Source organism: Papaver somniferum, chromosome 3, assembly GCF_003573695.1.
Source record: "Papaver somniferum cultivar HN1 chromosome 3, ASM357369v1, whole genome shotgun sequence".
Lineage (NCBI taxonomy): Eukaryota > Viridiplantae > Streptophyta > Magnoliopsida > Ranunculales > Papaveraceae > Papaver > Papaver somniferum.
Window position 1 is genome coordinate 24,103,000 of NC_039360.1, and position 16,574 is coordinate 24,119,573.

Here is a 16,574-nt window from a genome sequence, read left to right on the forward strand (position 1 = left end):
AGCATTTAAAGGAATGAAGTCTTGGAAAGCACCTGGTCCAGACGGGTTTACGCTTGGATTCTTTAAAATTCACCGGGATATTGTGGGTAATGATGTGGTCGAAATGGTCTCAGGTTATATTCTTAAAAGTTTGAATGCTACAAATGTGTCGTTAACCCCGAAGACAAAGAATAAGCAATTTCTTTCTGACCTTCGTCCCATTTCATTGTGCAATAAGTCCTATAAAATTATCTCAAAAGTTATATCTTCTAGGATGAAAAAGATGACGGGAAAGATCATTTATCCACTTCAAGCAGCATATGTTCCAGGAAGAAAGATTTCGGACAATATTCAGCTTGCTCAAGAAATATTGCACACAATGAAAAATAAGAATCAAAGTTCAAAACACCTAGCCTTAAATCTTGACATGTCAAAAGCTTTTGATATACTCGAGCGGTCTTTTTGGTGGATGTCATGACACAAATGGGTTTTTGTACAGAGTGGTGCAACCTCATTATGCAGTGCATCAATACCACAAAGATTTCAACCATCTTAAATGGTGCTCCATGTGCTACTTATCAACCATCAAGGGGTGTGATATAGGGAGACTCATTGTCACCCTATTTGTTCATCATTATCATGGAAGCTTTCTCTAGGAAGTTGTATCATGCTGAACAAATGAACCAAATTGAGGGTATCAAAAATTTTCTAGGTGCACCGTCAATCTCACATTTTTTTTTGGATGATTGCTTACTATTCTTAAATGCCGATCTTCACAATGTTATCAATGTGCTGAAATCATTGAAGATTTTGGAAATGCTTCTGGTCAGTTGGTTAACTTCAATCAATCTAGTGTGTATTTCAGTGTTCATGTACCTCAACGTTTTTGCAGACTCTTAACTAGAAGATTGAAGGTCCCCAGAATGAACTCAAATGAGAAGTATTTGGGAATATCCCTTACTATTGGAAAAAACAAGATCCAATGTTTCTCACATCTGTTGGACAGGGTCAAAAATTGACTATCAACATGGAATGGTAAAATCATGTCACAATGTGGAAAGTCGTTGATAATAAAGACTGTCAAAAATACAATCCCATAATATTCAATGAGTTGCCTTCAAATTCTAGTTGATACAATCAATAAGATGGACTCTGTGCAGAGAGATTTCTGGTGGAGTTTTGAAGGAAATAAAGGGACATATATTACTTCTTGGAAAAAGCTGGGGTTGCACATGCATATTTGGTGGTCAAGGTTTTAGGGACCTGGAAATTCTTAATCAGGCTTTACTTATTAGGGCAGCATAGAGGATTTGTACTAATACAAATTCTCAGTGGGAGAAAGCAATGCAGGATAAATACTTTCCATGCACTAGTATGCCCCATGCAAACACTAAGTTCAACTATTCATGGGAATGGAAAGGAGTGCAAAAGCAGATCCATTTTATAAAGCAACACAATCGTTGGATGCTAGGAAAGGGAGAAAAAATAAAAATATGGCTAGATATTCATGGGACATGCCTGGATAGTCTACCAGTCCTAAAGATGGTTCAACAGATAGTGAGAATTTTGTATGGATAAAAGAGCTCATGACACAAGATAGAAGACAGTGGAATTCTCCCAGGATTTGGCATTTTGTTGAACCAACAACTGCTGAACGGATTTTCAGTATGAGAATTCCCACAGCTATTGAAGATAAATTTGTTTGGAAGCTAACAAGGAATGTGATCTTTACTCTGAAATCTTGGTACAATAAGTCATATGAACTCAGCTTGGGGGATCTGCAGATTTATCTAACAATACAAGGTACAAATATCGGATGGAAAGAGTTTCGGAACTTTAAAACATGGCCGAGGATTAAGCATTTTTTCTGAAAATGTTTAACTGACATTCTGCCCACAAATGAGAGATTTTCAAGGGTGTGCAGATATATTAACAAACAATGCCCTCTATGTAATCATTATGATGAAAGCTCGATGCATATCTTATTCACATGCCCATTTTTAAGAGCAGTATGAATGCTGATTCCAAGTGGTAATGTTCTTTCAGGAGTACATGACAATATTGCTGCCATGTTGATAGTTGGATGCAACAAGATCAACAAAAAAACTCAAGCACTAGCTGGATACTGTTAGAAAAAACGCTTTAAAATTACCAATTTTTCCATGGACTATGTTTTGATCCCTAGACCTATTGCCCATTAATTGTTTTTTCTTTTGAATAGATAAAACAATAGTCCCACATTGACTAAAATCTAAAGAGTTTTAGACATAAATACCATAGAGTTGGCTATAAGGGCATGGCCCTTGGGTCATTAGACTTTTGTGCTTGGGGGGGAGGCTTAGACTAGGGCAAGGTTGCCTTTCCCGTACGCGCGGTGCTTCGCACAGAAGCACGCACGCCGCCGCCGCCGTCCGTCCGGTCGGTCGGTTCGGGTGTGGGTGTGGGTGTGGGTGTGGGTGTATTAGATCCTATCTTTTTGCTGAAATTTTTGGTACGTGTTTTCCACACAAGTAGAAGAATCTCTTCTTTGTCTGCACGAGTTTTGTCCTGACTTCTTTGTCTGAACGTGCTTGTCTTGGCTTCTTTGTTTGTACGTGTTTTGTCCTGGCTCCCTTGTATGTACGTATTTGGCTTGGCAGCAACACACTGCTCCATGCCTGACAAAACAACTTTTGTTGCACTATCTTTAACCCAACATAACCAGTTTTCTCTGTCATACGCATGGGTTTTCTTTCTTGTTTGTAACTACACAAACACTATATAAGAGAGTAGTTGTAATCTCAGAAAATACACACCACAGAGAAATATCTCTTCTACTCTCCTCAGTTTTTCTGTAAACATCTCTTCTACTGTTTTAAGTTCTGCCAAGCTCTAAGGGTACCCTCATTGTATGCTACATTGAGGGGTACTAACTGTAGTTGTATCCTGGAGGTGACTCGCCAACTGTTGTAGCATCTCAGAGGAGTGGCAGGCGATATTGCCTTTAGGACAGCGTAGTCTACGTGCCTCTACATTTTCTGTGCAGCAACATCAGCAACATTATTTTGAGCTAAGTATCTTCTTCTCAGTTACTTTATTAGTAATATACCCAACAATCTAAAGGCAATATCCTCTTTACTATATTTTGTAACAACATGGGAAAGAGTACTGTAGACAAACCCCCAAAGTTTAGTGGCAAAGACTTTAAACGATGGCAGTCCAAAATGTTATTCTTCTTAAAAGACCAAAGGCTAGATGAAGTTGCCTTAGAAAGACCCTCAAGAAGGCTTCATGACCGTGGTTATGAAGATAGACTGGATAGGTGGACTAGGAAAAATTACATGTGCAAAAACCATATTCTTAACTGTCTGGATGACTCCTTGTACGACTTTTATAATGCAAAAGAGAATTTTACTGCTTTTGATTTATGGGAAGCCCTAGAAGAAAAATATCTTGCTGAAGCTGCTGGAAGCAAGAAGTTCTTGGTGGCTAGGTTCCTGGAATATAAGATGACTGATGAAAAGCCTGTTGTAGAACAATTCGTCGAACTCCAGCTACTCATCAACGAAATTCTTGCTGAAGGCATGCATATTGATGAATCTCTACAAGTATCTGCAGTGATTGAAAAGCTACCACCCTCATGGAACGTGTACAAGAGGAGGCTGCGACACAAGAATCGTGAAATCACCATGGTGGAGCTGGGGAAAAAGATCCAGGTGGAGGAACTTCTGTGCTGCAAAGACAAGAGCCTGATGTTGAGCAAAGACATGTCAAACAAAGCTCATGTCCTGGACGATAATGCTGCGTCAAAGAAAAGGCACGGAGAATCCAGCAAAAATGGTAAACGTAACAAACACGTAACTCCAAAGGTAACCATCTTAAGCCAAAGGGTGGTGTCTCCAAAAACACCATCAAAGGCGACTGCTATAACTGTGGGAAAACTGGTCATATGGCCAAGGACTGTAGGGCACCTAAAAAGACCAAAAATGATCCTAAACAGAAAAATAAGGCAAACGTAGTAGATGATTCTGGATATTTTACTGGCATGGTGTCTGAAGTCAACCTTGTCTCTAATGTGACCAATGTGAGAGACTGGTGGCTTGATTCTGGAGCCACTAGGCATGTCTGTAAGTTCAGAAATGCTTTCTCCTCCTATAACAAAGTAGGAGACGATGAGAAATTGTTTATGGGAAACTCTTCTACCTCTAAAGTGGTAGGAAAAGGCAAGGTTGAATTGAAGCTCACTTCAGGAAAAACTCTCGCATTGAATGACGTGTATCACGTCCCGGACATATGCAAGAATCTTATCTCAGAAACCATCTTACTTGGAAAGGTTTTAAATTTGTAGCTGAGTCTAACAAAGTTGTAATCTCTAAAGGTGGTGACTTCGTAGGAAAAGGATATGTCACTGATAACATGATTAAGCTTAGTGTACTTTCTTTGAACTTGAATGATAATGCATCTTCTTCTGCTTATGTTTGTGACTCCTCACATGTTTGGCATGATAGACTAGGACATGTTAATTTCAAATCTATTGAAAGACTTGCTAAATTAGGCTGCATTCCTAAAATAAACTTTGACAGAGGTCATAAATGTGAAATTTGTGTTGAATCTAAATATGCTAGAAAACCCTTTAACAAAAAGGTTGAACGTAGTACAACTCCCCTAGAACTAATCCACTCGATTTGGGAGATTTGAAATCAACACCAACGAGGTGGGAAAAAATGGTACATCACTTTTATAGATGATCACTCAAGATACTGTCAGGTTTATCTTCTTAGAAGTAAAGATGAAGCCTAGACGCTTTCAAATTATATAAACTTGAAGTAGAAAACCAAAGAGGTGTTACTATTAAAACTCTTAGGTCGGACCGAGGCGGTGAGTATGTGATACCTATAGGAGAATTCTGCAAACTTAATGGCATCATTCATGAAACTACTGCACCTTCTTCACCTGAGTCGAATGGAGTAGCTGAAAGGAAAAACCGAACACTCATAGATATGGTGAACGCTATGTTAGCTAGTTCAGGGCTACCTTCGAACCTGTGGGGGGAAGCAATTCTCTCTGCTTGCTATATCTTGAACCGAGTTCCATTTAAGAAATCCGACAAAACTCCATATGAGTTATGGAAAGGAAGACAACCGTCCTATGCATACTTTAAAGTGTGGGGGTGTTTGGCCAAGGTGGCCACTCCTCGTTCCAAGAAAACCAAAATAGGACCTAAAACTGTAGATTGTGTTTTCCTAGGATATCCTGAGCACACTAGTGCTTATAGGTTCATGGTAATTGGTGAGAACACCATAATGGAATCCAGAGATGCAGTGTTTTTCGAACACATTTTCCCTTTAGGGTCTGGACCTCATAAAAGGGTCCGCGATGATCTCTCAGATGTTCCTTCGACTAGTCAACCCCCGTCTCTAGATGCTGAAACCGAACCTAGAAGAAGTAAGAGGGTCAGAACCGAGAAAGGTTTCGGTCCAGATTTTGTGACTCTTACGGTAGAGTCTGAACCCCAAACCTATAAGGAAGCTATGACTTCTCCGGAAGCTCCCTTCTGGGAAGAAGCTTCAAATAATGAGTGGGATTCCATTCAACAAAATGAAACTTGGGAGCTTGTAGACTTACCTCCTGGTAGTAAAACCATAGGTTGCAAGTGGGTCTTCAAAAGGAAACTTAGAACAGATGGAACTATAGAAAAACACAAAGCTAGGTTGGTAGCTAAGGGGTACAGACAACAGGAAGGATTAGATTTCTTTGATACCTATTCACCGGTCACTAGAATCACTTCTATCCGGATGCTGATTGCTATTGCTTCTATTTATGATTTGCATATACATCAGATGGATGTTAAAACTGCTTTTTTATATGGTGAATTGAATGAAGAAATTTATATGGACCAACCGAAGGTTTTGTTGTGAAAGGTTTTGAAGATAAAGTATGCAAACTGAAAAAATCTTTGTATGGTTTAAAACAAGCACCTAAACAGTGGCATGAAAAATTTAATCATGTAATGATATCTAATGGCTTCAAGGTTAATGAATCTGATAAATGTGTTTACATTAAATCTGTGGATGATTCTCATGTTATTGTGTGCCTATATGTTGATGATATGCTCATATTAGGTAGTAACCTTGATAGTATAATACCACTAAAAGCATGCTTAACGAAAACTTTGACATGAAAGACTTAGGCCCTGCTGATGTAATCTTAGGGATGAAAATCAGAAAGATGTCTGATGGATATAGTCTTAGTCAATCTCATTATGTTGAAACTGTGCTTAAGAGATTTAATCATGAAAATGCTAAACCTGCAACTACTCCTTATGATCCCAATTGCAAATTGAAAAAGAACAAGGGTGAGGGTATTTATCAACTTGAGTATTCTCGTGTTATTGGCAGTCTTATGTATTTAATGAACTGTACAAGACCTGATATTGCCTATACTGTGAGTAGATTAAGCAGGTACACTTGCAACCCTGGGCAGGATCACTGGAATGCTCTCTACAGAGTTCTACGGTACCTGAGAGGAACTTCAAACTATTGCCTAAGTTTTGGGAAGTATCCTGCTGTGCTAGAAGGGTATTGTGATGCTAACTGGATATCAGACTCAGATGAGTGCAAATCCACTAGCGGGTACATCTTCACACTTGGTGGTGCGTCTGTGTCATGGAAGTCTACCAAACAGACATGTATAGCCCGATCCACCATGGAGTCTGAGTTTATAGCCTTGGAGAAAGCTGGAGAGGAAGCTGAATGGATACGAGGTTTCCTGGGTGGAATTCCACTCTGGCCCAAGCCTGTGTCTTCGATCGCAATCCACTGTGACAGTCAAGCTGCTATTGGATGCGCAAAGAATAGTGTATACAACGGAAAGTCTATACATCTTCGAAGAAGACACAAGACAGTGAAACAACTACTCTCTACTGGCATCATCTCTATAGACTTTGTAAGGTCTAAAGAGAATATTGCAGATCCTTTGACGAAAGGGTTATCTAGAGAGGTAGTTAGATCCACATCGAAGGGGATGGGACTCAAGCTCATAGAATAAATCGCCATGAAGGACACTCAACCTTGTGAATGGAGCTCCAAGATCAAGGTTCAATGAGATAACTAATTTTTGGTGATGTCGAGAGAAAGCACTATCTTTGTCCCTCCCTATGGTGTAACCGTATGATAGTGCTGCCTGCATGTTTTAGGATGATCTGTCAAGATCTTAATGAGTTCCATGGCTTTGCTTAAAGCGGAGTGTGGCAGGACACTCTTAATGGACTCACCTATGTGGATGTTGGAAGTGGGGCCGCTTCCTATGAGAATTTGAGCTTTTTCTCTAGAGACATTCATTAAGTCCGGGATTTAGCCCACGGCCAAAACGGGCACAACGGCAAGAGCTTGGCAGCTTTCTTTTTCTTTGAGACATCAAAGTGTGGTTGTTATTTCTGAATTGCACTCACTGTTGACGGTTCAAGACATTGTGTTCACCGAAACAACAAGCAGTTCCGGTAACCTCTCACTATGTTAAGGTTCAATCTCTGGGACACCTTAGCCTAATATTGATGTATTATGTTTTCTCGTATTTCGTCGATATGTTTTATCATTCATGTGGGGGATTGTTAGAAAAAACGCTTTAAAATTACCAATTTTTCCATGGACTATGTTTTGATCCCTAGACCTATTGCCCATTAATTGTTTTTTCTTTGAATAGATAAAACAATAGTCCCACATTGACTAAAATCTAAAGAGTTTTAGACATAAATACCATAGATTGGCTATAAGGGCATGGCCCTTGGGTCATTAGACTTTTGTGCTTGGGGGGAGGCTTAGACTAGGGCAAGGTTGCCTTTCCCGTACGCGCGGTGCTTCGCACAGAAGCACGCACGCCGCCGCCGCCGTCCGTCCGTCGGTCGGTCGGTCGGGCTCGGGTTCGGGTTCGGGTTGGGTGTGGGTGTGGGTGTATTAGATCCTATCTTTTTGCTGAAATTTTTGGTACGTGTTTTCCACACAAGTAGAAGAATCTCTTCTTTGTCTGCACGAGTTTTGTCCTGACTTCTTTGTCTGAACGTGCTTGTCTTGGCTTCTTTGTTTGTACGTGTTTTGTCCTGGCTCCCTTGTATGTACGTATTTGGCTTGGCAGCAACACACTGCTCCATGCCTGACAAAATAACTTTTGTTGCACTATCTTTAACCCAACATAACCAGTTTTTTCTGTCATACGCATGGGTTTTCTTTCTTGTTTGTAACTACACAAACACTATATAAGAGAGTAGTTGTAATCTCAGAAAATACACACCACAGAGAAATATCTCTTCTACTCTCCCTCAGTTTTTCTGTAAACATCTCTTCTACTGTTTTAAGTTCTGCCAAGCTCTAAGGGTACCCTCATTGTATGCTACATTGAGGGGTACTAACTGTAGTTGTATCCTGGAGGTGACTCGCCAACTGATGTAGCATCTCAGAGGAGTGGCAGGCGATATTGCCTTTAGGACAGCGTAGTCTACGTACCTCTACATTTTCTGTGCAGCAACATCAGCAACATTATTTTGAGCTAAGTATCTTCTTCTCAATTACTTTATTAGTAATATACCCAACAGATACATACTGCAATAGTGGTTTCATGGACTATATGAAATACAAGAGGTGACGTTCATTTCAGAATACGAAGGCTGAGCCGCAAGGGGTGACAAGGAAAGCTTTAAGTTTTACTAACTACATTGAGAATCTTAGTAGTAAACAAATTGTGTATCACACTACAGGGAAACATGCTTTGCACACTGCACCACACTGGAAACCACCTGCATTTACTTTCTTTATAATTGACTGTGATGCATCATTTGTATCTAACACTTGACTAAAAGGTATTGCACTTATTCTACGTGACTATGCAGGAAAATGGTGAGACTGTCTCTCAAAGTGCTATTGCAGGAATAAGAGAGTTGGAACAGGCCGAATGCCTTGCTTTTTTCGACGTTGTAAATCGGATTATAGAGATGCAGTCAACTCAAATTGTGTTTGAGACAGATCTTAAAGGAATTTAAGGCTACATCAACAAAACAACTCAAGTGATAGCACAGGAAAATGAAGTTATTCTGATTGATGCCATTGATAGATTAAAATCCATTCAACTATGAGAGTGTCGTTTTTTTCTCCAAGAAGTTATAATAAACCTACTGATAAACTTGCTAAATTCAATATAAAGTTTGGGGTCATTAGTATTTGGCTAGACAATCCTCTTAGTATTATTGAGAGTCAATTATTGTCCGCCAATTTAAGTATTTGCAGTTAATAAATTGTCCATCTTTAACATAAAAAAAAAATAAGTATTTCTACGTTTGTTTCAGGAAAACTGAAACTCTTTTTTTCATTTTGACCTAAAAACAGATGAAGTTGGAGAAACGAAAGTATCACTTTTCCTGAAAAAGAAAAAAAATATACTCCCACCGTTTCTGAAAAAGAGATATTTTTACTTTTTCAATTCGGCCTATTTTTAGGCTAAAATGAAAAAGTGAAAGTATCTTTTTTCCAAAAACAGAGGGAATATATTTTACTTTATTTAATTTTTTTTCAGGATATTTGAAGTAAATAAATTAGTCGGACTTTCAGTTTCCGACTGAAGATATCGGAGCGGAAACCCAATTTCCTGCCAAGGCCCATAATGATTGCATCTTTTCATAGTCACAGCTTAGCCACGTTTAGAGTTTGTAGCTAAGCCGCGACTTACCATGTTGCTTTCTCTAAATTAGTATTGAGATAGAACAATCATTAAACACAATTGCAAATGTTTAGCACCTCTGGCTAGTTGGTTTTTTGAGCGGCCAGAACAGCTCCGGCTAGTGTGAAAAAGAATATAAGGATGCAACTCCAGTGCAAAATGCACGCAGAAACTCCGAGCCACAAATACATATAACATTCATTTAGGAGCAAACAACAATGTCAATTGATTGTATATATGAACGACAAAGAAATAAAGAGATTCAGACAACTGACCTTAAATATGAGAGCCTAGATAATTGTCAATTGATTCTATACATCAACGACAATGAAACAAACAGATTCCGACACCTAACCTTAAATATGAGAGTCATGGTAAGCTCGTCTAGCATGAGGGTTTTGTTTTTTGAGGTGGATTTTGTTCCAACTTGTACAGGAGACAACTTGATATTGTATATTATCGCATAACCATTTTAATACCATATAGACTATAGAGTAAGAAGATTTGATTGTTTTTGGTCGAGTACTAACATTCAAGATTCGAATCAGTAGGGAGAAAATAAAGGATTCAATGGTACTATAAAAAGTCTTAAAAGGCAACTATAAAAGTCCAAAACTCATTTGATTATCCCTAATCAAATCAGTCATCACCATCAAAAGGAAATTTTAATGTAGTAGCCTTTTTCAATACAAAATAGACTTGGGATGGAAAAAAACAATTTTGTCAAAAATGGCGTGAATGATGAATAGTTGAATCATCCATACTCATCCAACACCTTTCCTGCAAACTCTTTCAAGTTCGTCCACAGAAAGTGTAATGGAAGCCCGATAAGTGCTCATTCCGGTGCTTGAAAACAAATTTCTCTGGTCTAAAATCAACATCTTAACAACGGTTGTTTGGTTTTTGCATAAAAGCCTTGGAGTATTGAGCTTGTGAAAGAAACCTAAAGTTTTGAGTTTTCCTCCTGACCGCATTAAAATATATTAAATGGGTGTTTGTATACGCTTTAAGATGTAACTTCTCAACTTAATTAATTTGATGAGCCCGACGTTAGGTTTGAAACCAAATATTACAATCACTTTATAGAAGCAAATAAAACACTCCATCCATTTTTGAGGCTTTTTTTTCTTTTTATATATATATATATATACCCAACTTGAGCGTCTGGCTGGCCGTCTGTTGAATACATAATTTGGGACAAAACCCCAAGTAGTCTTTAGCGTGTCTGTCGTTCTTATTTGAAAATATTGTCTTAACCCAAATTAGTTGAATGATCGTTATCAACTTATCACACATTCCAAAATAAATACTGCAACACCACTGACATGAAAATTTGCATTGGTTGGAGTACTTGAATTCTACTTCTACATCATACCGTCTTGTATCATGAAGAAGAAGACTGTGGGCTCAAGAGGGGTTCTCACTGGATTTCTAGTAATCCAGTTAGTTGCCTTGGTTTCATTAGTTCATTTCACAGAGGCCGTCGATAACCCGCCGGAACAGTTTAATCGGAGTTGCTTTCCTGCTGGATTCACTTTTGGAACAGCTTCTTCTTCATATCAGGTAATGCCCGCAAATTATTAACTATAGAAAGAAGGTTTTGTTCAGAGTATTTTGAATTGGAATTCATCCGTTTTTGTGGTTGGTTAAAATGCAGTATGAAGGTGCAGCAAGTAAAGATGGTAGAGGACCAAGTATTTGGGATACGTTCACCCACAAATTTCCAGGTATCTTGAATTTGAGTTGTCCGATAAACAATGAATTTTACAGAACTAAGAACCAATTTTCCGGAAGCACAAGTAGGTTATAGAAGGTGGAAGCAACTAAAAGCTGCTGAGTATAATTTTAAGAAATAACTTTTCGACTTGATTAAATTGAAAAGTCAAAAATTAAATTGAGAATTAAATTTAGAATGGCTTCTACTCGAAAAAAGAAAAAGGTGATTTCTATGCGAAGCAATTTTTTTATTTTTTTTTAACTTCGAAAACTATTTTTGCTTCGGGTAGCCAAAAGTTGGTTTCCAAAATAATTTTTGACTTTTTGACTTATTTAAGTTAAAAAAAATTACTTCTTCTATGGCATCTAAGCATACTTCATAGGATTTTTGGACTCCAAAAGTAAAAGAGTTTAACTTCTTGCTTCTATCAATCACAGGAGTGTGAAATTAATAAAGAACAATTGGCTTTGCAAAAAAATTACTTTTTAGTTTGAAAAGCCATTCTAAATTTTCCAAACAATTTTTTAACTTTTCGATTTAATTAAATTAAAAGGTGACTTCAAGTGTATCCAATTTCCAAACACCTTCTTACTCTACAAGCTAGAAGCAAAAACAATTTGCTTCATAAAATAAGTAACTTTTTTTTATTTTATTGTATTCCCAAATTAATTTTTGGCTTTTCGGTCTAATCAAGTCCCAAAATGAATTTTTAAAATGCATCCAAATAGCCTATTAACATAGACTTTGTAAAGAAGGTGCATGGTTTAACATGATGACGAACATCTAATTGGGTGGTGTAACAGAAAAGATACTTGATGGTAGCAATGGAGATGTAGCGGTTGACTCTTATCATCAGTACAAGGAGGATGTTAAGATTATGCAAGAAATGGGATTGGACAGTTACAGATTTTCCATCTCTTGGTCCAGAATACTACCAAGTAAGAAATGCATATACTCAGTCAAGAAATTTCGCAAACGCTTTCCGATTGTTAAGTTTTTCTTTTAAGATATTCACGTTATTTGAAAAAAAAAAATCAGCCGGGAAATTAAGCGGAGGAGTAAACAAAGAAGGGATCAAGTATTACAACAACCTCATCAACGAACTCTTATCAAAAGGTACATAATCTTGATATACAACGCGTATTTTATCAAAATTCGTTTTAGCAAAAAATTTAAATGCAAATGATGAAATGAGCAAGCTTGCAGGTGTACAGCCCTATGTGACGCTGTTTCACTGGGATCTTCCCCAAGGCCTTGAAGACGCATATGGGGGATTTTTAAGCCCTCACATTGTGTAAGCTTTGAACCGAAACTTTTGATTTATGAAGGTAAGAAATGCTAACATGCAATCAATTTGCATATACCAGGGATGACTTCAAGGATTATGCAGAACTATGCTACAAAGAATTTGGTGATAGAGTTAAGCATTGGATCACATTAAATGAGCCATGGACATTTAGCAACGGGGGTTATGCATTGGGAAATTTCGCACCTGGTCGATGTTCTAAGTACGTTGACCCTAACTGCACTGCTGGTCATTCCGGGACTGAACCCTATTTGACTGGTCATTATCAGCTCCTATCTCATGCTGCCGCAGTCCATGTTTATAAGCTCAAGTATCAGGTATATTTACATATACACTAAACAAGCGTAATGGAGATGAATTATTATGTTTAGATATGTTACATGTGAATATTAATGCAGGCATCACAAAAGGGAAAAATTGGAATCACATTAGTGTCTCACTGGATGGTACCCTTTTCCAATGCTAAAAGTGATCAACATGCTGCGCTTCGAGCCCTCGATTTCATGTACGGTTGGTAAGTATTTCCACCCCTCAATAACTTCCCAAACATCAAAAATTTACATCTGCTGGTTTCTGGCAATTCATAAGATCTTTTTTTTTTCCCTTTAGGTTCATGGATCCATTAACATTCGGCCGATATCCACTGAGCATGCAATCTCTAGTTGGAGATAGGCTTCCAAAATTCAATAAAGAAGAATCTGACATGGTCAAGGGTTCATTCGACTTCCTCGGACTCAATTACTACACTGGCAATTACGCAGAACATGTTATGAACGCTAATAACAATATTAATCCTAGTTACACCACTGATGCTCAAGCTAAGCAAACTAGTAAGTTTGTTTTGAACTACTAGTACATAGTAGCTTTTTTGCTGGTTCAGGACTTTTTGTAAGTCCGAGTTACATTATTCGTAGCTAGCTTATTAACAGTGCTGCTTTTTATTGTGACAGCTGACAGAAATGGCGTTCCCATCGGTCTTAAGGTTTGAGCTTGCATATTATGTATTTTTTGTTGTAAACATTTCTTAATTGGAACGAAACACTAATGGTTTGATTATCAAATGTGCAGTCGGGATCTCCTTGGTTGCATGTGTACCCACAAGGAATAAAAAGTCTACTGCATTACACAAAGCGAAAGTACAAGAATCCTATAATTTACATTACTGAAAATGGTAAATAAATTAAAATGTACTATCATTGATCGCAAATTTTATGGTTCCGTCTAATGTGACCATTTGATCTGATGGGTTCGAGTAGTTCAGTTATCTGTGGTAATTGTGTGCGTATTCGATTTACTTATTTTTCTATGTTTGTTGTGTTGTTTTTAGGGATATCAGAGAAAAATGATCCAACATTATCGTTGAAAGAAGCGTTGAAGGACGACTTGAGGATCACTTACTACCATAGCCATCTCTACCAAGTCCAAAGAGCTATCAAGTAAGCTAAACTCAAATCTCTGCTTCTCGATCTTTTTGCCTGGCCAGCAGCCAGACTTTATGTTTCACAAGAATGGATACGTTAACACTTTTCATGGTTCTATAAAACTGAAATGAATTACATTTTTTTTCGAACTCAAGTCATTGGTAATGTCATCCACTGAATTTTTACCACCGTATTACAGTATAACATCATCATTTTATTTATTTACTTATTTATTGCAAATGGTGCAGGGAGGGTGTTGATGTCAGGGGATACTTTGCATGGTCTTTGCTAGACAACTTTGAGTGGAATGCTGGCTACACAGTTAGGTTTGGGATCAATTTTGTGGACTATAAAGATGGTTTATTGAAGAGATATCCTAAATCTTCTGCACTATGGTTCAAAAACTTCATCAAGAAACCCTAGATGACCAATGCATGCGCAAAAAGCCGCCCTAGCTATATACTACTATTACAGAACAAATAAGAGCCTATATATAATCATCTTTTGTGCAAAAATAAATGAAGAGTTTTGTTTCTATGTGATTTTTCTCGTGTGAGTTTTGTATAATTTTTTTGGATGAATTATTTGGAAAAGAAAATTGTTCATCCATTGTTTAAGTAATTTTAAGCTAGTAACATCTTGATCAACCATTTTACGCATAATGATGACATTCATAAAAGCACCCGGTAACTGTCGTTTATATTTCTCATAGATTAATTACAACGTTGCCAGATCAAAAATACCCAAACAAACGCACAAGTAATTTTATTTTCTTCTGAATTACTATTTTACATACGCATCTGCTTAGCACAACTAGATTTGATGAAACAACCAACAAGATTGTCATAGCAAATCATTATCATGGAAATCATTATGCAAAAAATAGTTACACGCAAGAGACGGAATAACGGAGTGTTGTTGGCCAAGGTCTTGCAAGAGATGGAATGGTGGAGTGTTGTTGGCCAAGGTCTTCTTTTATCAACAACCCTTCAACTTTAAGGTACCCGGGGGCTGAGGCTTTTCTTGGGTTTTCACTTTCTTTCTTTTTTGGTATACAAAGAGGTAGCAAAGGGAAAAACTACCTAGGAGATAATTCTAGAGAGTAACGATGCTAGGGGGTATAATAGATTTAGTCCATTTGTCTTAGACTTTGTGAGACAGGGCATAAGTTGCGAGTGAGTGAGAAGCGGTGTTGTCCAGTTTGGGCACAAATTTGTAAGTGCAGCTTCTGAAATTGTTCGAAAGTCTCCAAATATCATCTCTGATTTTCCAAACTCTCCATGGCGTTGTTCTTGAGCTTATATTCAAAGAGTTAACAACTACCTGACAGTCCCCTTCAATGATAATGTAAGTAATGTTCAGACTATTTGCGATTTCAGTGGCCAGTAGGAAACCGTCTGCTTCAGCATAAGTTACTGAGTCTGAAAATCCTAGTCTTGTACCAGCTCCAAGATCAGAACCAAGATTATTTTTTGGGATTGCAACACAATTTAAGCACCGTCTTTCCAAGAAGCGTCAACATTTATCTTCACATATTGCTCTTCAAGTGGAGTCCAAGTTGTTAGTGCACTTCTCGGTCGAACTCGTAAGTGTTGTCATCTCAAGCTTGTTTGTCAAGTTTAATTAATCAAAACTATATACTTGATTTCTAGTCTACTTATAGTTATGTCTCGGATTATGATATAAGTGTGTAGTTGAGCTTTAGACTTCACGACGTTCACCAATTGAAGAAGAACATCTACTGAAGAGCTTGGAGGAACTTCATCAACAAAAGGTATGGGGAGACTGAAATTTATCTATCACTCAGAAGTTGATTCTATTTCTAAAGAGACTAAGTCGTATAGCTATCTTTTACATTATACGCATTTGATATTTCGATCCAAGTTTATCTCGTTTATCTATTTCTTGAAATATGTGTTAGAAGCTTTTAGCTTCACCTAAGTTCATTATATACTTGACGAGTTTAGTTGGAGACAATTTATTTGTTGGAAACTAAATATTAATTCAAATATGATCATGTGAAAATTACTTTGAACATCTTACACGATTTGTGTGAGACAGTCATTTGATGTTAACTTGGGGAGTTTCGTATTGATCGATTAATCACTTGAAAATTACTTGAATCTAGTGGTATGTGTAAGATTACCATTATTGTTTTCCACGGATGTTTCAATGATTAAATGAGAGTTTTAAAACGACTACCAATACCTGGATATATCATAATATGTATATTTTGTATGTGCACTGTGGAAATCTAATTCAGGTCCAGAACTATTGTTTGCGAACTGGTTTACCTGTGAAAAGGTTTGTTTTTTCCGTACCTTGTTTGCAAACGGCTAGACAAAGCCCAAGCATGGAACTATTGTGCACGTACATGTTTGCGAACGGCTGGACAAATCTAAAGTCCGGAACTGTTGTTCCCGTACTTAATTCACGAACACAGTAGTCAAGTTCTAAAATCGGTAAA

General features: G+C 37.7%; 1 protein-coding gene across 1 annotated transcript; it reads left to right on the top strand.

The window, feature by feature from the left end:
• The first annotated feature begins 10,859 nt into the window (after nt 1-10,859).
• On the top strand, nt 10,860-14,762 carry LOC113355587 (beta-glucosidase 12-like). The gene is made up of 12 exons (XM_026598481.1): nt 10,860-11,226; nt 11,321-11,390; nt 12,184-12,318; nt 12,419-12,496; nt 12,587-12,674; nt 12,748-13,003; nt 13,085-13,200; nt 13,296-13,516; nt 13,637-13,668; nt 13,755-13,857; nt 14,014-14,122; nt 14,356-14,762. The coding sequence occupies exons 1-12, from the start codon at nt 11,050-11,052 to the stop codon at nt 14,528-14,530; spliced, it is 1,560 nt and encodes a 519-aa protein (XP_026454266.1). The 5' UTR covers nt 10,860-11,049; the 3' UTR covers nt 14,531-14,762.
• Nucleotides 14,763-16,574: the final 1,812 nt, after the last annotated feature.